Source organism: Cervus elaphus, chromosome 1 (genome assembly GCF_910594005.1).
Source record: "Cervus elaphus chromosome 1, mCerEla1.1, whole genome shotgun sequence".
NCBI classification, from domain to species: Eukaryota; Metazoa; Chordata; class Mammalia; order Artiodactyla; family Cervidae; genus Cervus; species Cervus elaphus.
The window spans coordinates 38,232,097-38,259,377 of record NC_057815.1 but is presented as its reverse complement, the minus strand read 5'-3'; the positions used below and the strand labels follow the sequence as shown (position 1 = coordinate 38,259,377).

The 27,281-nt window shown below is 39.7% G+C and overlaps 1 protein-coding gene across 8 annotated transcripts in view; it reads left to right on the top strand.

Annotated features, from left to right (window-relative positions):
- The window catches only part of USP28 (ubiquitin specific peptidase 28), a 66,258-nt gene that overhangs the window by 4,098 nt on the left and 34,879 nt on the right, over positions 1 to 27,281 (top strand). For all 8 annotated transcript variants that reach the window (XM_043899612.1, XM_043899603.1, XM_043899594.1 and 5 more), the window contains exons 2-4: positions 15,600 to 15,677; positions 16,610 to 16,739; positions 26,286 to 26,391. In XM_043899612.1, the coding sequence (XP_043755547.1) occupies positions 15,600 to 15,677; positions 16,610 to 16,739; positions 26,286 to 26,391 (314 nt within the window). The remainder of the gene's footprint in view (positions 1 to 15,599; positions 15,678 to 16,609; positions 16,740 to 26,285; positions 26,392 to 27,281) is intronic.

Sequence of the window (27,281 nt, the reverse complement as noted above, 5' to 3'; positions counted from 1 at the left end):
TTCCTTTCTACTTGGATGAACTAACTGATACCTAAAGAGCGCTCTGTCTCATGCTTGGGGTCCTCCCCCCTTCAGAATCTTTTTTCTCTCAGTGGAAGATGTACTCTTCCCTTCTCCTGTCTTTTAGAGATGAATCTAAATCAGTGGTGTCTAGAAACCTTTTTGATTGTGACTCCTAGGGAAGAATACGCTTGTCATCTAGTGCGTGGAAGCCAAGAATGCTGCTAAATATCGTGCAGTGTATAGAGGGCCCCCCCCTTCCCCAAAACAAGAAGTTGTCTGGCCCAAAATGTCAATGGGGCTTAAGAAACCCTGGTTTAGATGATGTTTCTCCTCATTCGCCTAAGTTTTCTTTCATCTTCCTTATCCTAGCCTAACTCCCAGGTACCTTCACTGCCTTCTGCTCCCTTGAGACTCAGGATATGGTCCATGGACCAGTAGCATCCATATCGTCCAAGAGTTTGTTAGAAATGTAGAAATTTGGATGTGCTGGAGCCAGCTTGTACTTGTACTGCCTCTCCATGTGACTATATACATTTCTTCCCAACTATCTGTTCAATGACCTCATGTTAGTAGCTTGAAATCTTCATCGAAATATTTCTATTAAGGCAATAAATCGGCTGGACAAACCAACATACCACTGTTTGGGCCTCTACCCTAGACCTGCAGAATCAGAATCTCCTTTTGACAAGATCCCTGGGTGATAAACTTTGAGAAAGTGATCAATTTTCTGCTCCAAAGGATTCCCATATTCCCTTCAGCCATGCACACTTCTCCTCAACCCTCAAACAAAATAGCAACAATAGCAAAATTGTCTCTGCCTTGTTCTTTAACCTTGTTTACTGTCTTTCCTTTCATTTTGTTTACTTTCTTCCAAGTCAACCTGTTTCTTCTCTAAAACAGTTTTCCAGTTACAGTGTAATTTCAGCTCATTGTGGAAAATTTGAAAAACACAGACCCAGGCAAGGTTTAGCTCTTGGCTGGTAGGAGCCCGCCCCCACCCTCGCCGTCCTCAGGCCGAAGTGAGCTGGTTCCCAGGTTTTACTTCAGGTGCAGTAGCAACTTTGCAAAAGCCCAGTTAGGAGGTGACTCTGGGGATCACTTAGGCTCCAGCAAGATGAGGGCTGGTTGCCCAGAGGCCTACAGAGAGGCTGATCAGGCAACAGAAGATTAGATTGTAGGGCAGTAGGTGGTTTTATGTGATCAGCATCTCCCAGGCCACCCAACGAGAGCCTTGCCAGCAGTAGGCTTTTAGTATTGGTAGCAAGTGAAATGGATCTCTTGGAGGTGACCAGTGACTAATCACCTTCTGGTCAGGTCAGTGACCTTTCAGTACTAGTTCTTTCTACATCCTTGCTTATTCAAATACTTTCTCAAGTCCCATTTGCATGTTTTGATTTGTGATGCTTTTTCATGGCCACTTTTTGGTTAATACTTATTTCGGCTTTTGATTTTGTTGCTAGTTATTATCAACTGTTCTGCTTTTTACAAAAAAATTCCAGCCTGTTTTCTTGAATCATTCACCATGGTCTCATCACAGATGTATCACAGTAAGCCCTCACTTCTGAACAGATAACATCATTTTACAACTTTCTTATGAAAACTAGCCCTGGAAAAGATGTTTGAATTTATGTACTACGGCTTTCTTTTTTTTTTTTGGCGTGGAGGGATGGAGTCGTGCTGCACAACTTTATAGGATCTTAGTTCCCAACCAAGGATTGAATCTGTGCCCTTAACAGTGAAAGTGCCAAGTCCCCACCATTGGACCAGCAAGGAATTCCATACTGCACCTCTGCCCTCGAGTGCGAGGGCTTCAGTAGTTGTGGCACTTGGGCTTAGCTACTCTGTGGCATGTGGGATCTTGCTGAGCCGGGGATCAAACCTCTGTCCCCTGCATTGGCAGGTGATTCTTATCCACTGCATCACCAGGGAAATCCCCTACTGCAGCCTTCTTGGTTTTGCAGATATAGTAGCTGGTTTAGGGAGTTGATTTACTCGTGATCACCGTCTGTGGTGGAGCCCTGGCCTCAGACTGTTTGCATGTCCTGTTAGTGTGCCCAGCGTTGCTGCTGGTGAACTTGCTGAGCCCTCTTCCCTGGGACCTTTGGGCCCTGTGTGTATGTATGTTTGTGTGTGTGTATTCGGCTGCACTGGGTCTTAGCTGCACGCAGCATCTTTAGTTGCGACATGCAAACTCTTAGTTGCGGCATGTGGGATCTAGTTCTCTGACCAAGGGTGGAACCTGGGCCACTTGCACTGGAAGCTCAGAGTCCCAGCCACTGCACCACCAAGGAAGGCCCTGAGGCCTTTATTTTTCTGGCTTTTCTACATTTCTTCTCTGCTAGGGGCGAACCTTTGCTTTCTTTGTTGTTACTGTCCCTTTATTAACTGCTTCCAGATCTGCATGTCTGATCCCAAATTGCAGATGACTTCAACTCCTCTTTTTCCAAATGCTTTTTGAGCATTTCTACTTGAGATAAACATTTGCTGCCTCACTCCTTTTCCCACAGTTACTATACCAGCCCTGCAAATATGTACTTGTAATCATAACCTCTACCATATGCCAGTTTTTGGTACATTTTTAATCTTTATCAAAACCCTACAAGGTATGAATGATTATGTCTTATTACTGTGGGGAAACTCAGCCTCAGATATGAATATAGCTTACAAGGTCCTAATAAGAAATTTTTAAACCAAAGTCTGTCTCTGTATTGCATTTGAAAAAATGACTTACTCAAGAATAAATTCTAAGTAGCACAGTTGAGGGGCTTCCCAGGTGGCTCAAGTGGTGAAGAATCCCCCTGCAAATGCAGGAGATGAAGGCAGAAGAAGCAGGGTTCCCTCCCCAGGTCGGGAAGATCCCCTGAAGACGGTAACGGCTACCCACTCCAGTATTCTTGCCTGGAAAGTCCTGCAGACAGGAGCCTGGCGGGACTACAGGCTACAGTCCATCGGGTGGCAGAGAGTCAGATATGATCTAGCAACTGAGCATACACAGCATAGCACAGTTGAGACTTCATGCCATTCTGACTTTGCTGCAGTACGTGCCTTTTTAGAACCAAACTTTTTGACTCCCTTGACAATTTGTGGAGCACCTTAACATATATTTCTCATTGAGCCCATATAGCAACCCTGTGAAATAAAATTCAGTGCGAAGCAGAATTTGCAAAATGACACAACTAGTAAGTAATAAAACTAAAACCCTGGCAAAGGCAATTATTTTCCTAGGATATCAGTATTTTTACTACAGTCTGTAGATGAGTCTTTTAGATGGACGGGTCACAGTAGTTACATTTAAAAATCATTTTTTCACTTTAATGACAGTTCCTATATGCATTACTTCATTTCATAGTCACACCTGTGCTGCCAAAGCTTATGGTATACTTTATTTTCCAGCCGTAGAAATTGATGCTCAAGAAAGTTGAAATTTTCACAGAGGCTAATGTGTGGTGGAGTTGGGGCTACCTGGTGCTATTTCCACCATCAAGGCTTTCTAATAAAAAACAGAGGTCAAAATGCCAGACATTCAAAGCCAGATTAAAGATCTGCATGAACTGATGCTAGCAGCTGCTTCATGGTGGTTGGTAGGTTAAATCTGAGATATCCTAAGAAAATATTTCCTTTTTCCAATATTTCTGTGCAAGTTAGTACTTTCCTGGTGCTTTTTTTTTTCTTTTTTGTTGTGTGTATGTACGTGCATATGCAAAGCTCAATTTTTATTCAGTTGAGGTGAAATTCATATAATATAAATTACCTATTTTAAAGTATACATTTAGTATATTCACAACATTGCACAATCACCACTTCTGTCTAGGTCCAAAATATTTTTATCACCCCAAAAGAAAACCAAATTCTACTAATCAATCCCTCCCTGTTTCCCCTCCACTCTCCCCCCTGACCACACTGATCTGCTTTCTGTAGCTCGGTTTTACCTGTTCTGGATAGTTCATGTAAATGGAATCATATAATATGTGACCTTTTGTGTCTTGTGTCTTTCGCTTAGTTTATTGAAGTTTATTCAAGTTATAGCATGTATCAGTACTTCATTCCTTTCAATAATGGCTAATATTCAGCTCTAGAACCAAACATGGAACAACAGACTGGTTCCAAATTGGGAAAGGAATACATCAAGGCTGTATATTGTCACCTTGCTTATTTAACTTATATGAAGAGGACATCCTCTGAAATGCTGGGCTGGATGAAGCACAAACTGGAATCAAGATTGCCAGGAGTAATATCAATAACCTCAGATATGCAGATGACACCACCCTAATGGCAGAAAGTGAAGAGGAACTAAAGAGCCTTTTGATGAAGGTGAAAGAGGAGAGTAAAAAACCTGACTTAAAACTCAACATTCTAAAAACTAAGATCATAGCATCCGGTCCTATCGCTTCATGTCAGATAGAAAGGGAAATGAAAACAGTGACAGACTTTATTTTCTTGGGCTCCAAAATCACTGTGGATGATGACTGCAGCCATGAAATTAAAAGATGCTTGCTCCTTGGAAGAAAAGCTATGACAAATCTAGACAGTGTATTAAAAAACTGAGACATCACTTTGCTGACAAAGGTCCATATAGTCAAAGCTGTGGTATTTCCAGCAGTCATGTACAGTTGTGAGAGTTGGACCATAAAAAAGACTGAGCCCCAAAGAATTGATACTTTTGCACTGTGGTACCAGAGAAGACTCTTGAGAGTCCCTTGGATAGAATTGATGCTTTTGAACTTTGATGCTGGAGATCTTGAGAGTCCCTCGGAGAGCATAGAGATCAAACCAGTCAGTCCTAAAGGAAATCAACCCTGAATGTTCAGTGGAAGGACTGATGCTGAAGCTCTAATACTTTGTCCACCTGATGCAAACAGCTAACTCATTGGAAAAGACCCTGATGCTGGGAAAGATTGAAGGTGGGAGGAGAAGGGGACGATAGAGGATGAGATGGTTGGATGGCATCACCGACTCGACGTACACGAATTTGAGTGAATTCCAGGAGATAGTGAAGGACAGGGGAGCCTGCATGCTGCAGTCCATGGGGTCGCAAAGAATTGGACACGACTGAGTGACTGAATAACAGGTATATCTAGTACATCATACCTGATGTAAGATGTAATTTTTCCATTGGTGGACATTTGAGTTTTTCCCAGCTTTTGGCTTTTGTGAATAGTACTTCTGTGAACAATCGTGTCCAAATATTTGAGTGCGTGCTAAGTCACTTCAGTCATGTCTGACTCTTTGTGACTCTGTGGTCTGTAGCCCACCAGGCTCCTCTATCTTTGGGATTCTCCAGCCAAGAATACTGAGTTGGTTGCCATGCTCTCCTCCAGGGCATCTCCCTGACCCAGGGGTCAAACCTGTGTCTCCTGCATTGCAGGTGGATTCTTTACCACTGAGCCATACATAAAGCCCTAGATATTTGAATACCTGCTTCCAATTATTTTGGGTATATACCTAAGTGTAGAATTGCTGGATCATAGGGTAATTCTATGTATAACGTTTTGAAGAACCTCAGACCTTTCCATAGCATCTTTTCTGTTTTACATTCCCACCAGCAGCACACAAAGATCCCAGTTTTTCCATATCCTCCCCAAACTTGTAATTTTCCATCTTTGCTTTGTTTTATAGGAGTCATCTTTGCCTATGAAGTGGTATCTCATTTAGTTTTGATTTGCATTTTCCTAATGGCAGTTGTTGTTAAGCATCTTTTCTTATGCTTATTGATCATTTGTATCTCTTCTTTGGGGAAATGTCTGTTTAAGTCCTTTGCCTGTTTTTTGAATTAGGTTTTTTTGTCTTTGGTTTTTGAATTGTAAGAATTTGAATATAATCTGAATACTGCATCCTTATCAGATTTATGTTTTGAAACTATTTACTCCCATCCTGTAGGTTGTCATTTCACTTTCTTGATAATGTCCTTTGTTGCATAAAAGTTTTTAATTTTGATGAAGTGCCACTTACCTATTTTTTTCTTCTGTCACTTGTCCTTTTGGGATAATATAAAAAGAATCCATTGTCAAATTCAAGATACTGAAGATTTACCTCTAACTTTCTTGTTAGAGTTTTATAATTTTAGCTCTTATACTTTAGATGTTGATCCATTTTGAGTTAGTTTTTGAACATTATGTGAAGTTGGAGTCAAACGGGAGAAGGCAATGGCACCCCACTCCAGTACTCTTGCCTGGGAAATCCCATGGATGGAGGAGCCTGGTAGGCTACAGTCCGTGGGGTCGCTAAGAGTCGGACACGACTGAGTGACTTCACTTTCACTTTTCACTTTCATGCACTGGAGAAGGAAATGGCAACCCACTCCAGTATTCTTGCCTGGAGAATGCCAGGGACGGGAGCCTGGTGGGCTGCCATCTATGGGGTTGCACAGAGTTGGACACGACGATGTGACTTAGCAGCAGGAGTCAAACTTTATTCTTTTGCAAATGTATATCTAGATGTTCTACCACCATTTTTGTTTGTGGAGTGTGTAAATTTAAGGTGTAAGTCATGTTGCTTCAGTGAGTGGATATATTACAATATGTTTGCTCTTCTGATATTTGTCACATCACTTACCTATAGTGCATTATTATTATGTTCAATAAACCTTACATTAAATCTCTATGGCTATTTTAGTACTTGTTGCAAATTTGTGCTCTTAAATACTGTCAATCTTATCCCTATACCATCCCTAATACCATTTTTTTTTTTCTAATACCATTTTTTGAAGAGTCTTTTTTTTTTTCCCCCATCAAATAGTCTTGACATCCTTATCAAAAATCGATTGACCAGGACTTACCTGCTTGTCCAGTTGTCAACAGTCTGCCTGCCAGTGCAGGGGACATAGGTTCCATCTGTGGTCCTGGAAGATCCCATGTATCACAGGGCAGCTAAGCCCATGTGCCGCAACTACTGAGGCCCCTGCGCCTGGAGCCCATGCTCCACAGCAAGAGAAGCCACTGCAGAAAGAAACCCGCATGCTGCAATGAAGAGTAGCCCTCACCTGCCGCAACTGGAGAAGGCCTGTGTGCAGCAGTGAGGACCCAGCACAGCCAAAAATTAAATAAATAAAACAGAAAATAAAATTTAAAAACTTAAAAATCAGTTGACCGGAGATTATGACTCTTTTCTGGACTCCCAATTCCAATTCATTTGCCTATCTTCTTATCCTTATGCCAGTACTGTACTGTCGTGATTACTATAGTTTCACAGTAAGTTTTGAAATCTTAGAGTGTGAGCCCTCTTTGTTCAATATTGTTTTGGCTATTCAACGTCTACTGAAATTCCATATGGGTTTGAGGGTCAGCGGTTTCATTTCTGTAAAAATGATCATTGGAATTGATTTTTTTTTATATTGCATTGAATCTGTAGATCACTTTGGGTAGTATTGACATATTAATATTAAGTCTTTGCGATGGTTCATTTTATGTGTCAGCTTGACTAGACCAGGAGGTGTCCAGACATTTTGTCAACCATTCTGGTTATGTCTGTGAGGGTGCTTCTGGATGAGATTAGCATTTGAATCTGTAGGGTGAATAAAGCTGATTGCTCTCTCTTATGTCTTTGGACCTCATCCCAGCTATGGAAAGACTAAGTAGAAAAGAGGAAACTTTACCTAATTGGGTGCAGGTCTTCTCTTGCCCTCAGACTGAAAGTTATGTCATAAGCTTTCCTGGTTCTCAGGCTTCCAGCTCAGGTTAAAATAACCTCATTGGCTGGTTCTCCAGCCAGTGTAGATCTTGGACTTCTCAGCTTTCAAAATCCCAAGAGCCAATTTGTAATAATAAATTTCTTAATTCACATATACCGGAAACTATGAATACAGGATTTCTTCACACACCACATGCACGCCCTGTTGGTTCTGTTTTTCTGGAGAACCTTAATACGGTCTTCCAGTCCACGAACTTGGATGTTATGAAAGTTTCCTGTAAGTTTTTTCTCAGTGTTATGTAGTTTTTAGTATACAGATCTTTCACCTTCTTCGTTAAATTTATTCCAAAGTATTTTATTCTTTTGGATACTTTTATGAATGGAATTGTTAATTTCCTGTTTAGATTGTACACTGTTACTGTATAGAAACACAGCTGATTTTTTTCTATTGATCATATGCTCTTCAACTTTGCTGAATTTGTTTATTAGCTCTAGTGACTTTTTTGTGGATTTTTTTGGGTGTTTTATATATCATGTCATCTGTAAATAGAGATAGTTTTGCTTTTTCCTTTCCAGTATAGGTGCATTTTATTTATTTTTCTTGCCTAATTGTTCTGGCTAGAACTTCTAGTATAACGTTGAATAATATTGGTGAAAATGGGCTTCTTTGTATTAATACTGATTTTAAGGGGGACTCTTTCAGTCTTGCACTACTGTGTATGATGTTAACTGTGAGTTTTTTTTTTTAAATACAGGCCCTTCGTCATGTTGAGGAAATGCCCTTCTTTTCCTAGTTTCCCAATTATATATGTCATCAAATGTGTTGTGTTTTTCTGCATTGATCAAGATGATTTTCCCCCTTCATTCTGTCAGTGTGGTGTAACTACTTTTTTTTATGGTTTCTTTTCATGCGTTTGTTAGTCATGTTCTCTCAGGCACCCGTTTTCAGATGTTGACTCGGCGTCATCTCTTCTTCTCTCAGATGTGCAGAGCATACTCTTAAGTGCTTAGTCGCTCAATTATGTCTCTAGCCCTGTGACCCCACGGCCTGGGGCCTGCCAGGCTCGTCTGCCCATTGGCTTTTTCAGCAAGAACACTGGAGTGGGTTACCATTTCCTCCTCCAGGGGATCTTCCCAACCCAGGGATCAAACCTGCGTCTCCTGTGTCTCCAGCATTGCAGGTGTATTCTTTACCCACTGAGCCATTGGGAAAACCCATAGACTGTACTCTACCATTCCACTTTTCCTACCAGCTTCCTACTGCTTTCATCATCTTTGGTTTATTCAGTAGCTCTGTAACTCATGGTTAAGCTTTCTTTTCCTAGTTTTAACCCACATGTAAACTAGCTGTTAATATATGCTAGATTAATCCCTTTAAAATGTCTTTTTTGCCCCTCACATTTCTTCCCTGCTGAAGAGCCTGTAATGATTTTATGTTGTTCATTAGATCAAGTCTAAACTCATCCTCACATTTAGAACTGTTCATAATCCCATCCCAAGTCACCTCTCTGGTCCCTGTTATTTATAAGAGATGGAAACTACACACTGAGGCCCAACTAATAATAACATAGAATTTTGTTTCTAAAACTATAAGCGTGTAAATTTGGTTTCTATAACTTTTCCTGTATTTTCTTAGTTTCTCATTTAGCAAATAGATTGCTAAATGGCGTTTTCTTAAAGGTTTGAAGATGCATTTCATAAAACCTTGTCATATTAGTTTCCTGGACGTGTTTCTTGTATTTGGTTGAGGCATATATGTATTTAAAGAAATGAAAAAATATTGTCTCAGTGTATTCTAAAGTAAGAAAAAAACAAGGTTGCAGGACTTTGTGTATGGTATGAAAGAAGACATTCATGTGCAAAGACCATTTCTGAAAGATGTTAGAAACTATTAATAGTGATTACTCCTGGGACATGGAACTGGATGGAAGGAACAGGGAAATTTCCCTTTCATTTTATATCACTTTGTGCTGTTAGAATTTTCTACTCAGTGAATGTGGACAAAAGAGATGAAAAAGTTTGAGTAAATAATGATTAGTTCTTCTTCCTTGCTTTTAATTTTAGTTCAGACCCCTTTACACCATTTAGGATTGACTTTTAAAAGCTTTTAATGCTTTTTAAAAACGTTAAGCCAGTTGATGAACTGAAACAGTGATTTTCATCATGTACCTAATTTTTGCACCATTAAAATAAGTTATCGATTTCAGGGGATTCAGTTTTATCCAGAAAAAATGGCTATTTGTCATTTGTGGACTCATAAGGCACTTTAGAGTTTCATATTATGAGTAAATTGTACCAACATAGAGTTGTTGCTGGAATAAAAACTGAAAAAATAGCAGGACTTTGCGGACTTTTTCCGTGGAAGTTGGAAAGGTTAGCAGCAGTCTCAGACTGTGTTAAGACTCCGTTATATAGCCTGGGTTTCTGGAGTTGCTGCTGTGTATTTTCTTTGACTCTTAGAGTTACCCTTTGCTTTCCTTGGATATTTAAGGTTTATTTTAAAATTAGAAAACCAGATCTTTAACTTTGGAGAGAATTTTATTAGGCACACCTTGGTATTTCTTTGGAGTAAAGTAACATTTATCAGTTACTTAGTTTTAAATTTAGAAATGTACTTGTAAAAATAGACAATCGAGATCAGTAAATGTGTGCATCAGAATGGTGAAAATAGCATTCCTGTTTGAAGGAATGAAATCATCTAGAAAGCACCCTTGTCACAGTGCTAAACTGAGTATTTTGAAGATTGTGAGATTAGTAATCGCAGTAGTTTGCTCATCGAGTTTTAATTTAGTTGCAGTAGAATTAGGCCAGTTGTTTATTACAAAAACTTGATAACTTAATGTTTTTACCATGTAATAATATTGTTTATGATGAGTTGCCGTCTGCTTTAAGAGAACCTCAGTACAAAGAAGCTTTGCCCCAAAACTATAGAGTAGCTGAGCTCTTTCTAGAGATGTGTGTGTGCCTGTCTTTCTTTACTGCCTCTGGGCAAGAAAAGAGAGTGCTCTTTGTTTTATGTATTTAGTTAAGGAAATGCAAACCTGTTGGCTCTTGCCAGTTATTTGACTTCATTATGACTAGAGCACAGGCTTTGTCTTGTCTCTTGTTGGGTGTGTGCTTTATTTGTAGCATCGTAGTTAACGGTGAAGTTAATATTTAAATCAATTTCGTGTGAAGTTGAGGAGAAACTGGGAGTTAGCGATGCACTAAGAGCCTAATGAACTTGTCTGTTGTAAAATTAACATGTCAGATACACCCACCAGGCTCCTCTGTCCATGAAATTCTACAGGTAAGAATACTGGAGTGGGTTGCCTTTTCCTACTCCAGGGGATCTTCCTGACCCAGGGGTTGAACCTGACTCTTTTGCATTGCAGACGGATTGCTTACTGTCTATACCCAGGAAGCCCTGATCTGGATTTGGGTTGTGGGCACTACTGAGAATTTAGGTTTAGCTAAATATTTATGAGACTGAGTCATGTCATAGCAATTGTTCATGTGTGCCAATAGCATAGCTTATTCCTTGTGAAATGTGTTGTTCAGACTCTTAATGGTTATTTTTGATTAATCATTTAGTTCAAGACATTTGATGACAAAATTGGTTTTATAAACCTTAGTTTTCTAATTTGCACAATGAAGATGATCCTTGACTATTTTAGGGTTGTTCCAGGGGTTACATGATGTATGAGGCATCCATGGTTCCTGACAGGCGTTCAGTAAGTGTTAGTTAACAATTGTGAACAGCACTGTCCTGTGGATAATTCACATTAGGTGGTGTGTTGTGTGATTGTTGTCTTTATGGAGGCAGGAATTTCACATTTAAAACAGAGATCCATATGGTGAGAAATATCAGGTAAAGATAGGAAGTCCCATTCCTTTGCAGGCTCATTTGTTCCATTGGCATGGGAGGTTAGAAAGGGCAGAGAATAGTAAGGGGCTGGAGTCCTTGAATAGCATGGGGCTTCCCAGGTGGCACTAGTGGTCAAAAACCTGCCTGCCAGCGCAGGAGACGTGGGAGACGCTGGTTGATCCCTTGGTCAGGAAGGTCCTCTGCGGAGGCAGAGCAACCCACTCCGATGTTCTTGCCTGGAGAATCCCCAAGGACAGAGGAGCCTGGCGGGCTACAGTCCATGGGGCCACACAGAGTCAGACTGAAGTGACTGACTTAGCACACACACACAATTCTTGAGGGAGATGAGATGAGCATAACACTGTTCTTGGAGCTGCACAGAATAATTTTATCTCTTTGTCATCTCTGCCCAATAGCTTTAAAGAAAAAAAGGGAACCTGAGTTTCCTTTCCTGAGTGTATTATTCTAGATGTGTTAATGTCTGCTGCTACCTGTTAAAGCGTGGAGACAGAGGAGTGGGACTTTAACCTGTGGCCACATGTAATGGCTAGTAAGTTACTTATCGTTTGAATGCCATATTTCCTTGATTAGCACTTACTTGGCATTCTGAGATCTCTGAAATTGAGATGCTCCTTGCTTGACTATCTTCCACGTAGCACATGTGGTGTAGTTATCATGGTCTACACACGTGTGGGCTTGGTCATAGCTGTTCCTGCCACCATGGCAGCCCAGTTACATGCCCTGTTGGTACTGCATGGTTAGTTTCGTTTCAGTTCAGTTCATTTCAGCCGCTCAGTTGTGTCTGACTCTTTGCGACCCTATGAATTGCAGCACGCCAGGCCTCCCTGTCCATCACCAACTCCCGGAGTTTACTCAGACTCATGTCCATCGAGTTGGTGATGCCATCCAACCATCTCATCCTCTGTCATCCCCTTCTCCTCCTGCCCCCAATCCCTCCCAGCATCAGGGTCTTTTCCAATGAGTCAACTCTTCGCATGAGGTGGCCAAAGTACTGGAGTTTCAGCTTCAGCATCAGTCCTTCCAATGAACACCAGGACTGATCTCTTTTAGGATGGACTGGTTGGATCTCCTTGCAGTCCAAGGGACTCTCAAGAGTCTTCTCCAACACCACAGTTCAAAAGCATCAATTCTTTGGCGCTCAGCTTTCTTTAAGGTCCAATTCTCACATCCATACATGACCACTGGAAAAAACATAGCCTTGACTAGACGAACCTTTGTTGGCTAAGTAATGTCTCTGCTTTTAAATATGCTATCTAGGTTGGTCATAACTTTCCTTCCAGGGAGTAAGTGTCTTTTAATTTCATGGCTGCAGTCACCATCTGCAGTGATTTTTGGAGCCCAGAAAAATAAAGTCTGCCACTGTTTCCCCATCTATTTGCCATGAAGTGATGGGACCAGATGCCATGATCTTAGTTTTCTGAGTTAAGTCAACTTTTTCACTCTCCTCTTTCACTTTCATCAAGAGGCTTTGTAATTCCTCTTCACTTTCTGCCATAAGGGTGGTGTCGTCTGCACATCTGAGGTTATTGATATTTCTCCCGGCAATCTTGATTCCAGCTTGTGTTTCTTCGAGCCCAGCATTTCTCATGATGTACTCTGCATATAAGTTAAATAAGCAGGGTATTAGTTTACTTGCCATCTAAAATGACTTTAAAAAGATCCCCCTATGATTCAATAGTGAAACAAAAACTATGAAGAAAAGCATAGAAACAGAACAACAGGGTACAGATTTGATTTTATGTGAAGTAAAATATTTGTCTTTGGAGGAATGATTGCCATTTCAGATTTTCTTGCAAAACTACAATCAAATGTATCACGGGCCCTCAGAAAGGAAGCTACTATAGGTGTTTTAAGCCTTTTTTGTTGTTGCTGCTGAGAAATATGCAGGAGAGTTACTTAATGCATTCCAGGCTGTGCATCTGGAAGCAGGGTGAATGGTTCTGTTTCTCAATGTAAATGAGACACTTTGGAGCCACAGGAAGCAGATGTGACCAGTTCATGTGTCTCCTGGGACTGTCGTGAAGGTCTTGTGTCATGGTTTAAGTAGCAGCAGTTTTTCTCTTTGGTGGCACCATTTTATAACTGGTGGCACCTTAGATTCAGTCTCTTCTGGTGTTTACCTCTCTAGCTCATGATGGTAGCTTATTTGGAACTGATTGTTCTACAGAGTAATTAAAACTGTGCCTATATAAAGGCAGCTAAAATAAAAATAGGAAACGTGCGAAGATCAAGGTCAAAATTTCAGAATAAAATATTTGCATCGTTTTGCATTAAGTAGGCATTCTTGCCTGTGTTCTTCATCTTCTCAGATACAGCATGGCATAGAGGTTAGGGTGCAGACTCTGGAGTCGGGCAGCCTGGGGTCCAAGCCCAGCTCCAATCTTTACTAGCAGTGACTCTCCGTAAGTTGCTCAGCCTCTCTGTGCCTCAGTCTTCTGTCAGATGGGCGCAGTGCCTCTCCCACAGGTTTGTTCTGAGAGATAAATGAGTTGATACCTCTGAAGTGTTTTCAGCAGCACCTGGTGGGAAGTAAGCGTGTGTGTGAGCTGTTATTCCATCTGGCATTGTCTTTTGTTGACACACCGAGTGGTCCCAGGTGAAGGTGTGTTTGTCTATCCCACTCTTCCCTTCTTGGTTCCAGTTCAGTCTGACATGCTACCCATTTGCCCTTCCCAGTTGTTATTCCATCCTTTTTTGGGTACGTCAGTTTGAACTTTTTAGAAAATTGGGTATGATTGAGTTATATAGATTCACACACTTTTACACAGTATGATCAACGGAATTAGGATTTGTTTGCAAACAGACTTTTTGATGCTTTACTTTTCTAAACATCACATGCTGTGTGTGTTCAGTGTTTTCCAAGGTTAGCTTTGGACACTTCCTAGTGCGAAAGTCCCTCTCCCAGTGCCCAGGCAGTGACTGCCCGAGACAGACGCCCAGCCTCCAGGACTGCTGGGCTCAGCAGGGTAGGGTTCCATTTCGAGCCTATGACCACGGCCTGTGACTAGAACAGAAAGACTGTTGATGCTTTTCTGAGGACTGTAGAGGGGTGTTTCAGTTCGTGTTTTCTAGTGCGTGATACTTGAGTGTTGCATTGGGCCCTCAGCTGTTGAAGGACAGAGGATACTGTTTCACCGCTGGCAGGGAGCTAGACTGCCTCTTGGAGACACAGCACTAACTGAAAGATAGTTAGTGGTCACGCGTCAGCTGTTGATCTGGGGCTTCATTCTAGGATCCCCTTAAGAATAGTATAAATTAGATTTCTGCTGGTTGGGCTAAATGTGAACAGTTTCGTTTTCAGTATTCATCTGAAAGATCACTATGTCTTCACTTGGGCCAACCGACTGTTTAAGTTGAGCTGCCTTGTAAATAGGTGTTTTGTGTTAACTTTTGTCTTTGTGCAAAACAGGACAAAATGCTTAGTGAAGACTTTGAGGCTGAAAGGGGTTATAAACTGATCTTGTAGCACGGAAGGTTTTGCCATGATTCAGATTAATGAAGAGAAAACACTCCATACTTTATTCTCTCTGGAATTTTATTTATAATTCAGAAAATTCTGGCTTTATCTATACTTCTTTTTAAGCAATCAGACCTGAAGTTTCAAATGTGACATTGGTGATATCGTTTGTTAATTACATGATCGGAAACTTATTGTCAGTGAAAAATGACACACACAAATGGCATGTGCAGTGAAGCTTAAAATAGCACATCTTCACATCCATGCAAATTCCCTGGACTCCTTATAGTGACCTACTTAAGCACTGCTCACAGAGAGAAACATGAGGCACTTTAAGTGTCCATTAGGGCTAGAATATTACCTTTAAATGTTTTGTGTATTTGCAGTTTTACTCTCTACTTGTATTTCTTCCACAAGTGCCAAAAGCACTTTCTATGATTAAACTTGTAAAGAGTAATACATTTGACATTTCACAATGTGTCTGACAGTCAGTACCTTGTTGCTTGGGGCTTGTTGGTTTTTTACAGTAAGAAATGCAATTCTCAAACCTGTTTACCCTGGATGTTTATGTCTCTTCTTTACATGTATCCAGGTTTACTTTCTGATTGACCCATGTCTTGTGTTCATTTTGTTTCTCAAATACAGAGCTGTCAAATGCTGTTGAATCAACTGAGAGAAATCACAGGCATTCAGGACCCTTCTTTTCTTCATGAAGCTCTGAAGGTTAGTTCAAGGCCTCTGTGAGTCAACAGGTTTTAGAACAGTTGTTCATATCATAGTTATGTCAGTTCAGGCTATTTTTATGCCAAAATGAAAGTGCATATGTATAGGGACAGAAGTTCTAGAGGTCAAATGACCCAGCATCTTCAACCTGTAAATTATAAGAGCAGGAAAAAGTTGAGGGTGGAAGAGACAGTGCAGGGAACTCTGCAGAGATTTAAGATACATATCAACTAACTGCCCTGTATGGGCCTTTTTTAATGGATCCTGATTCACACTAAAAAATACTTGAGTCAGGGCAATTTAAACTGGTTATTGTGTGAGGACAGCACTGTGGGTTGTATATTTTTTTTAAAGATACATTCTGAAATGTTGAATGATGATGTAATAAGATGCTTAGGATTTGCTTCAGAATATCTGAGGGGGGGGAGGCAGAAGAGAGAAAATAAGATTGACTGGCTCAGTGACTATCGAAGTTGAGTGATGGGCACTTGGGATTCAGTTATATGTTCTCACTTCTATTGTATACGTTAGAATTTTTCCCTAAGGAAAGTTTAAAAAGTTAAAACGAAATAGAAGTATGGTCACCACTTGAGAATATGATGACTGTTTGGCACCTTTATTGTAGGGGCTGACTTCATTTGGAGTCTGATACATCATGCCTTAGCCATTGTGCAATCAGGAGGAGGAGTATCCAAAGCAATGAGGTTTCATTCTTGTTTGCATGCTGTGGGAAATCAGTGTGTGGCGCTCCTGTCCTGAACCTGGGAGTGTGATAGCATCACTTCAAGTTACCTACTGTATATCCTAGAATTATGCCTAGATTTAGTGTGACACCAGGGTAGTAAGGAGTTATAACCCCCAAACTCACTTGCTGTTTATTTTAAAAGCCGTGATGTTTGACTTTTGAAATTTGTTTGTTTCTCTCCCCTTAGGCCAGTAATGGTGACATCACCCAAGCAGTCAGCCTTCTAACTGATGAAAGAGTTAAAGAGCCCAGCCAAGAGACTGCTGCAGAACCATCTGAAGAAGAGGGGAGTGCTGCCAGCAAAGAGGAATTAACAAGTAGGTATATCCTGGCGGGCCCTTTTCTGAACTAGCAGAAATTAAGAGATGAGTTTCTGTGAGTGTCCTTTCCATCACATCAGCCCTTTGGAAATAATGGTAATCATGGCTAATTACTGAGCCATAATGAGGTGCCAGGCACAATTCTCAGCACTTAAATGGTTCCATTCATTCAGCAGTTATTTAATGAGCCCCTGTTAGGTGCCAAGCACTCTTTTAGGCACTGGAGATGAACAAAAGGAACAAGAATTGCTGCCTTGTGAGAGATGAGGCTGTGGAGCGAGCGAACAGGAGGCAGATCATGCAGAGGCTTCATAGCTGCTTGGCTTGTACTCTGAGCTGGAGGACCAGCCATTGGAGAGTTTGCTGCAGAGGAATGCTGCAAACTGGTTTCCACTTCCTAAGGATCATTCTGGCTGCTGTGTTGAGAACAGAACTGTGAGGGGGAGTAGTGAGCATGGGGCAGAGAAGGGAGCCCAGCACTATTCAGGAAGCTGTCACTGATGAGGGCAGTAAGGGCCAGGATGCAGTGGTGGAAGGGTGACAAGTGCTTGTTGCACAGGATCTGCTTACAAAGGAGATGAGGGCTGTGACAAAAAAGAGAAGGCTTAAAGATGACTCCAGGATTTTTTCCTAAGCAGCTGTAAGGGTGTAGTTGTACTTAACTGACATGGGAATAATTACCGATGGAGCAGATTTGGGGTGGAAAATGAGAAGATCAATTTTGGCAATATTAAATTTGAGAGGCCTGTTAGACATCAAGGTGGAGTGTCAGAAAGACCGTGGAGATCCCGTTGGGCCGTTCAGGGGAGAGAGCTGGGCTGGACCTGGATAAGACTTGAAATCATAAACTTGTAAATGGTACATAAAGTTATGAGAAAGGATGAGCTCTCCTAGGGAGCGGGTAGAGAAACGAGAAAAGCTTTCATGTCTCAGCAGTAGGTACTTCCAGTGTTGAGATATCTGGGGAAGGTGGAGGGGGCAGTGAAGAGTGTATAGAGGCATAGCAGGAAGACCCAGAGAGTGGTACTCTGGAGACCAGAGAGGCTTCTCAGAGGAGGACCTGTCAGCTGGGTCAGGTGGTATTAATGGATATTTGGGCAATTTCAAGCTATTCTGAGTGCTGCTGCTGTGAGTATTCTTGTATATGTCTTTGAGTGCACAGTGACTTATTTCAATCCATATTTTTCTTTTTGAGATGCATCCGTGTTGGCTATACCTGTAGTTATTTCTTTCCATGTGTAGTATTTCTTGGTCTGAATACACAAGAGAATTAATTGATACATTTGTTGATTGACTTTGGAGTTGTTTTGAATTTTTTTTGCCATTATGAGCAAATCTACTGTGAGCTGTTTTGATTTGTGTTTTTTCGTGCACGTATGCAAGAGTTTTCTTTAGTGTTTAAAAACTCACGATGTAATCGGTAAGTACTGAAACATGCCCGTCTTCATCTTAGTAGGTATTAGGTGTCTCAGACGGTAAGGAGTCCTCCTGTAATGCGGAAATCCTGGGTTTGATCCCTGGGTTGGGAAGATCCCCCTGGAGGGAAAGGCTGCCCACTCCAGTGTTCTTACCTGGAGAAGCCCCGTGGACAGAGGGGCCTGGTAGGCTACAGTCTGTGAGGACACAAAGGGTCAGACACGACTGAGCGACTAAGCACGCAGCATTAGTGACATTAGTTTCTGAAATGATTTTTTTAACCTATGTATACTCCCACTAATAGAGTTTGAGGGTAACTCTTGCTCTTACAATTGTTAGATTGTAAAATTGTTGCTTGTGTTTTTGATATAAAATGATCGTCTTGTTTTTAACTAGAATTTTTAGTAAGTTAAATAATGATACTGATCATCTTTTCCCTTTTTACAGTTCATGTTTCTTCATGTGACATTTCTCTTAGTATCTTCTGTTGGTTTTTCTGTTTGTTTCTTTGTATTGATTCTTGATATTCTTACTGATAGTGACCTTATTTTCTTGATATGAATCCTTTTTTCTGGACTTGGGCATTGCAGATACCTTCTTGTTGATGACCTGTGTTTCTCCTCTGTGGTGATGAGCTAATAAATAGCTTTAATTTATTAATCTTCTGCTGTGGTTTATGCTTTTTGTTTAAGAACTCCTATACCATGATGTCATAGGATATTCTGTTATATTTTCTTCTAAAATTGTAGTGTTTTGCTTTTCATATTTAAATATTTAATTCATCTGAAATGGATTATTTTGGTAAGACAGAAGATAGAAATATAGTTAGATCCATCACTGCCCCCCAGCACTTCCCCTAGCTATCCAGGACCTTTTATTGAAAAGGCAGAACTTACCCACTGATCTGCAGTATTAGTTCTGTTACATTATTTTCGTGTTTTCCATTTTACTTCATTATCTGTTTTTAATTCTTTGCGGTATATACATAGGAGTGGAATTGCTAGATCATATAACAATTTGTGCTTAAGTTAAAATTCTAGAATACCTTTTTTTCATAACTGCAACATTATCACACTTAAAAGTTAATAACAATTTCTTAATCTCATCAAATACTATTGAAGAAATTTCCCAGATTGTCTCGTGAACAATATGTTGGTAGTTGGTTTGAGAGTATAATGACCCACATAAAATAAAACATTAAGCTATATTTGAAGTCTGGTTCAAGATGGCAGATAATAGAAGGATGTGCACTCATCTCCTCCTGCGAGAGGACCAGAATTGCAGCTAGCTCTGCAGGAGGACAACCTGCAGAAATTTGCAGCCAGACAGGACGAAAGTGCTGCTGCTGCTGCTGCTAAGTCGCTTCAGTTGTGTCCGACTCTGTACGACCCCATAGACAGCAGCCCACCAGCCTCCCCCGTCCCTGGGATTCTCCAGGCAAGAACACTGGAGTGGGCTGCCATTTCCTTCTCCAGTGTGTGAAAGTGAAAGTGAAGTTGCTCAGTCGCATCCGACTCCTAGTGACCCCATGGACTGCAGCCTACCAGGCTCCTCTGTCCATGGGATTTTCCAGGCAAGAGTCCTGGAGTGGGTTGCCATTGCCTTCTCCGTAGGACGACACTGGAACCCACCAAAAGAAGATACCCCACATCCAAAGAAAAAGAAGAAGCCACAGTTAGACAGCAGGAGGCATACAGTCATGTAAAAAATCAAATCCCATACCTGCTGGGTGCGTGACCCACAGGCCAGAGAACAGTAATGCCAAAGAAGTTCTCTCACTGCTGTGAAGGTTCTGAACCCCATGTCAGGCTTCCCAGCCTTGGGATCCAACAAAGGGACTGGAAGGCCAGGGAATCTGGCCTTGAAGGCCAGCAGGATTTGATTACAGGATTTCCAGAGGACTGAGGGAAAAAAAAGACTCCAGTCTTGGAGGACATAAACAAAATTTTGTGCGCACCAAGACCAGAGGAGAGGAGCAATGACCCCACAGGAAGCTGAACCAAAACTACCTGCTAGGCTGGAGGGCCTCCTGTGGAGGCGTGGGTTAGCAGGGGCTCACCACAGAGACAGGGACACCGGAAGGTCCCCCTTGGCGTAAACCCTCTTGGAGGTTGCCATTAACCCTACCATAGAGCCCGTAGACCCCAGGACTGGGTTGCCTCAGGCCAAACAACTACAAGGGCGGGAGTATCAACAGATACTTGGACCAAAGCTTTACTGAGCAAGGCCCTGGCCAACAGAGCAAGACCCAGTTTTTCCTGTCACCAGTCTATCCCATCAAGAAGCTTACATAAGCCTCTTAGCCTGGTCCATCAGAGGGTGGACAGAAGAAGCAAGAAGCAGCACTGTCTCACAGATGGCTAAAACAAAAACCATATTACAGAAAGTTAATCATGATGAAAAAGCAGAAAGTTATGTCTTAGGTGAAGATAAGTTATGTCTTAGACGAGATAAGATCCTAGAAAAACAACTAAATGAAGTGGAGATAGGCAACCTTCTGGAAAAAGAATTCAGAATAATGGTAATGAAGATGATCCAGGATCTCAGAAGAGAGTGTAGACAAAGATTGAGAAGATGCAAGAAATGTTTACCAGAGACCTAGAAGAACTAAAGAGCAGACAAATAGAGATGAATAATACACTAGAAGGTGTCAGCAGCAGAATAACTGAGGCAGAAGAATGGATAAAAGACCTGGAGGAAAGAGTCGTGGAAGTCACTGCCACAGAACAGATATAGAAAAAAGAAAGAAAAGAAATGAAGACAGCCTAAGAGACCTCTGGGACAATGGTAAACACACCAACATTCATGTTATAGGTTTCCCGAAGGAAAAAAGAAAGGATCTGAGAAATATTTAAAGAGATAATAATTGAAAACTTCCTGAACATGGGAAAGGAAGTAGCTAAGCCCAGGAAGCACAGAGAGTCCCAGGAAGGATAAACCCAAGGAGGAACACAGCAAGACACATAGTAATCAAACTGACGAAAATTAAAGACAAATAAAATATTAGAAGGGAACCCTCATAAGGCTGTCAGCTGATTTCTCAACAGAAGCTCTGCAAGCCAGAAGGGCATGGCATGGTTTATTTAAAGTGATGAAAGGGAAGAACCTACAACCAAGAATACTCTACTCAGCAAGACTGTCCTTCAGATTTAATGGAGAAATCAAAAGCTTTCCAAACAAGCAAAAGTTAAGAGAATTCAGCACCACCAAACCAGCTTTACAACAAATGCTAAAGAAACTTCTCTAGGCAGAAAACACAAGAGAAGGAAAAGACCTACAGAAAATAAACCCAAAACAATTAAGAAAACAGTAATAGGGTCATACATATCGCTAATTACCTTAAATGTAAACAGATTAAATGCATCAACCAAAAGACATAGACTTGCTGGGCAGATGAAAACATGTGCATGTATGCACTTCCATTTACCACATCACTCTGCTTGACCCCCCTCCCAAATTGTATGTAATTATTTTATATTATTCAGTTAATCATGTTCCCATTATGGCTTGCAGTTGTAATTATCTTTTATTTTTTGTCTGGCTATTGATTGTGAAAACAGATAAACATCTTTTACTATTGTGATTATGTAACTATTACTCATTTAATACCATTGTATCATGATTGGCAACAGAAAAATAGTAGAGCTCTATATCACCAAAACTAGGATATAATAGAAAAACCTTTGAAAAAAATCAGTTTTTAAAATCCAGGTGCATACCAGAATTATCTTGGAATTTTTTGAAAAATACAAACGCTCAGGTATTACTTTATTTTCTCCAGGGCTCCAGATATGTTTCTAATGAGCAGTCATGTTTAAAAACAACTGGACTATGTGATGATCTTTTATCTAGTTTGTTTCACTTTTTCTATTTCATATTCAGTACTCCCATTTCACTTAGTTTATGTTCTCCAACTTTTCCATCTCTTTTTAAAATTTTCTTTCTCAAGCTTTTATCAGGTGTAGTAGAAAAGACTTTGTATATCTTAAAAAACGTATGAATTTTTGCCTAACTAAAAAAATTATGACATTTTGATTCCACTTGTTTGACTTAGTATGAATAGAATGCTTGATTTCTAATTAAAAAATAGATAATGCATGAAGCAACAAAGGTTTACTCTATGACACAGGGAACTATAGTCAATATCTTATAATAACCTATGATGGAAAATAATGTCAAAAATAATATATGTGTATTTGTATAACTGAATCATCTTGCTGCGCTCCTGAAACATTGTAAGTCAACTATACTTCAATAAAAAAAAAGTTAAAAAAATATGTTTGAAATGTTTTTCAGATTCCTTTTCTCTATAAAGTCCCACCTCTTTTTCTGTCATGTTTCATGCATTCTGGAATTTGCTGTTTGCATTCCTGTGGTATACTTTAGTGAAGTTTTATGTCCTCTGTCCTTCCTGTTAATTTAGGTGCTTATCTGACATGACAGTGACGTCATAGGTAGTATTGTGTATATTTCTCCTGTTTTGTCATATCAAGAAGCAAATAATGTCTGGTCACCCCCTTTTTGTGTTGTTAAAATTGTTACTGTGTTCAGGTTGTCAACTTGATTCATTTATTACAAAATGCCCCACCTGATGTTTCCAGCCACCATTGGTGATTATTGCTTAGATTCTTTATTTTATTGGAGATTTCAAAATGATAATATTTTATGTCATTACCTTGTAATTTATTAGTTAGAATTCTTTTTTTCAGTTGTGGTAAAAACACATTAACAAAATTTACATTTTAACCATTTTTAAGTGTATATTTCAGTAGTGTTAAGTATATTCACATTATTGTGTAAAAGATCTCCAGAACTATCTTGTAAATCTGACACTTCATTCCTATTAAGCAACCCTTTTCTGTCTCTACCCCACCCCTGGTAACAGCCTTCTGCTTTCTACTTCTATGAATTTGACTACTTTAAATACCTCATATAAGTGGAATCATAGTTAGGTTTTCATGACTAGCTTATCTCATTTAACATAATGTCCTCAGTGTTCATCGATGCAGTGGCGTGTGACAGTATTTCCTTTCTTTTCTTCCCAGTTCTTTTCCTTATGGTGAAGTACACATAACATGACAGTTACTGTCACAACCGTCTTTAAGCATACAATTCACTGGTATTGTGTACATTCATGTCTGTGTGCAGCTATCATCACCTTCCATCTCCAGAACTCTTTCTTTGTCTTGTGAGACTGAAACCTGTCCCCATTAAAGAGTCATTCCCTATTACTCCTTCTCCTAGCAACCTCCGTTCTTTCTGTTTTCCATGATTTTGACTACCCTAAGTACCTTTTATAAGTGGGATTGTAGAGTATTTGTCCTTTTGTGCCTGGCTTGTTTCACTTAGTATAAGGTCTTTAATGCTCATTCACATTGTGGCATGTTAGAATTTCCTTTCTGTTTAATGTTGAATAATACTCCATTGTATGTATATACCAAATTTTGTTTATCCATTTGTCTGGATAAACAGATAAATGGATATTGGGGTTGCTTCCCCCTCTTGACTTTTGTGACTAGAGCCATTTGAACTTGGATGTGCAGATGCCTCTTTGAGACCCTGATACATACCCAGAGGTGAGATTGCTGGATCATATGGGGGTTCAACTTTTCATTTTTGGGGGAGCCTCTGTACTGTTTCCTGTACCAATTGCACCATTTTATAATCCCACCAACAATGCCAAAGAGTCCCAGTTTCTCCAGACCCTCCCCAGCTCTTGTTATTTCCTGGTTTCGGGTTTTCGATGGCCATTCTAATCGACGTGAGGCGGCAGCAGCACATGTGGTTTTACTTTGCACTTTCTCTGACGGTTAGTGGCACTGAGCATGTTTTCATATGCCTGTTAGCCATGTTACATCATCTTGGGAGAAACGTCTATTCAAGTCTTTTGCCTATTTTAAAATCAGATTAGTAGAGTTTTTATTGTTGTCAAGTTGTAGAAGTTCTGTATATATTCTGGATATTAACTCTTTATCAGGTATATGATTGGCAGAGATTTTCTTCCACTCTGTAGATTGTCTTTTCACTCTTTTGATTGTGTCCTTTCATGCTTTTAAAGTTTTTACAAAGCTTGATTTAGCTCTGTTTCTTGATTTTTGCTTTTGTCTGTGCTTTTGGTGTCATATCCAAAAAGTCAATGTCATGAAACTTTCTGTGTTTAACGTTTTGAAGAACTGCCAAACTCCATTCCTCTAGCTTCCCCAGCAACTGCACCATTTTACATTCCCACTGGCACTTCACAAGGTTCTAACTTCTCTACATCTTCACTGACACTTGTTTAATTTAGCCTTCCAAGTGGGCGTGAGATTCACATTTCACGTAAATCTCATTGTGGTTTTGACTTGAATTTCCTAATGGCTAAATGATGTGAAACACCTTTTCATGTGCTTATTGGCCATTTGTATATCTCCTTTGGAGGACTGTCCATTGAAATTCTTTGCTCGTTTTTAAATTTTTTTTTATTATTAAAGTTGGTCTTTTTATTTTTCAGTAGCAGGAATTAATATATTCTGTACATAGTTCCCTTACCAGATACATGATTTGCAAAATTTTTCTCTCATTTTGTGGGTTGTCTTTTTGCTATCCTGATGATACCCTCTAAAGCCCAAAGATATTTATTTGATGATGTCAAATTTACCAGTTTTTTCTTTAACTCTTGTACTTTTAGTGTCATCTGGAAGACGCCATTGTCTAATCCAAGGTCATGAAGATTTACCTATTTTAAGAGTTTTGTTTTACCTGTTCTCTTGAGGGCTCGATCCACTCTGACTTCATTTTTGTAAATGATGTGAGGAAGGAGTTAAAAGTCATTTTTTTGCCTGTGGATATCCAACTGTCCCAGCACCTTTTGTTGAAAAGATATTCTTTCTCTGTTGAATTGTCTTGGTATCTGTGTTGAAAATCCGTTGACTGCAACCATGAGGTTTATTCCTGGACTGTCAGTTCAGTTCCACTGCTTCTGTTCCATTGATCCTTTCATTTATTCTTGGGCTGGTAGAAAAGGTCTTGATGGTTAGTTTTGCGTTCTTTGTGATTTTTTTCTTTATAAATTATTTCATTGCTCAGGTATAGAAATTCATTTAACTTTTGTTCATTGATTGCTTATCTAACCACCTCTTATTATTCATTATGCCTATTTTCCATAGATTATTTTGGACTTATTGTATATGTGAATTACAGGTTTTGTTTCTTACTTTGCAATCTTTATTTTTTAAACTTTTATCTTATTTTCTTATTACACCACCAGGATTTTTCAGAGCCACAGTGAGTAAAAGCCCTCACAAGAGACATCTTCATCTTATTCTTGGTTTTAAAGGAAATTTCACAATTCAGTATAAAGTCTGCTGTGGGTTTTCCATGGATAATTCTTTATCAGTCTAAAAATACTCTTTTTCTCTTCCTACTTGGCTTGGAGTTTTTATTCCTTGATAGAAGTTGAATGTTATCAAATACTTTTTCTGTATCTATTGAGATGATCATTTTTTCCTTTAATTGTTTAGATAATGAGTTTTACTGGTCTCTTTTCTAACATTAGCTCAGTATTTCATTTCTACAATGAATTCAGCTTGGTCTTAATATATAATCTTTTGTGGTGTGTTAGCAGGATTCTGTTTGCTTATATTTAGGCTTTTTACATCTGTGATCATGCATGAGTTTGTCATTTTGCCTTTCTCTTACTGTCCTTGATTGGCTTGGGACATAACAAGGTGTTATGTTGACTGTGTAAAATGGGTTGAGAAGTATATTCCCTATTCTCTAGAGTAGTTTGTGTGAGATTGAAAGTACCCATTTTTTGAATGTTTAACTTTTAGCTGCTATTTTACAATAAGTACACTATAGGTATGGGATATATTTCTGACTCTGTGAAGTAAGGCTGCAAAAGGGGGTATTTGATTCATTGCACTTTATCAGCTTGTTATTACTGTACTGTTAGCTAATCTTAAGGTTACAGTGTGGCAGTAAGTTATTACTTTGACTCTGGCATGGAATAATAAGGTTGTATTTTCACAGATGAGCCATTGTAGTGAGAGCTAATTTTGTGACTGCTTTTACTTTTTTGCCTTCAATATAGACAGAAAGGCAGTGTTTCCTGCATGTAGACTAATTAAATTTCTATTTATCTTACAGAAGTGATAGACCTTACTCACGATAGCAAGGATGATCTTCAGGCTGCCATTGCTTTGAGTCTGCTGGAGTCCCCCAAAATTCAAACTGATGGAAGAGATCTTAACAGGTTATTGACTTAATTTATAATCTTTGTTCCACACCTTAGTGTGTAGGTCAAAGACAGTTCTGCCAGGCTTCTTTAATTGCACCTAAATGAAACTTCTTTTACAAGAAAATTTAAATTCATGTTAGCTTACTTACTCTTTGGTTCACTTTTGAAGAAGCTAAATATGGTAAGAGTCTTACTGCAGCCTGCTGTCTTTGAGTTGAGTAGAAACTGCAAGGTTTTGTAATTTTCAGTTGCTAGGATGGAAACCAAACTAGTGCAAATATCTGATAAATACATATTCTCTTCTTTTTAAGGTGTCTATGAGTTCATATTCTGTTTGTAAACCTTGAGCCTTTGTAAACTTTGAGAGTTACGTTGTTGGCTATTTGAAAATGAAAGTTATCATTAACTCCCCTGTCTCAGAAGTGACTAGAGGGATATATTTTTTGATTTGGTACTGATTTAGTGGTTGGTGTTGTTCACAAATAACCCAGTTCCAGGGGTGGCATGTTATTTTGTAGACACGTTGACTCTCTCCTATTGCTGAGTTGCTTAGGACCATGATATGTGTGTTAAACAATTTGGAGGTGCTTATCTTTAGCAGAGTGTCTCTCTTGCCTCTTTCAATGGCAAGTCTGAAATAAGGCACTTTCATTGAAATATAAAACTTTTAATAGTCTTGAGTCTTAATAGTCTTGAGTCTCAACTCAGTTCCATCAGGGCCTTACTGGTAATAATCTCTGCTTGGAAGGATTTTAGCAACTTGATGTTTAAACCTTACTTTTCATTTATGTTAAAATTAAAGTTATGGTATGCCCAGTGATAACCCAGTTAGTAGTGTACCTGGCATTTTGAATTTCCTATGAAAGGTTATCTACAGCCTCCTTATAGAATATTGTTGTTTAACT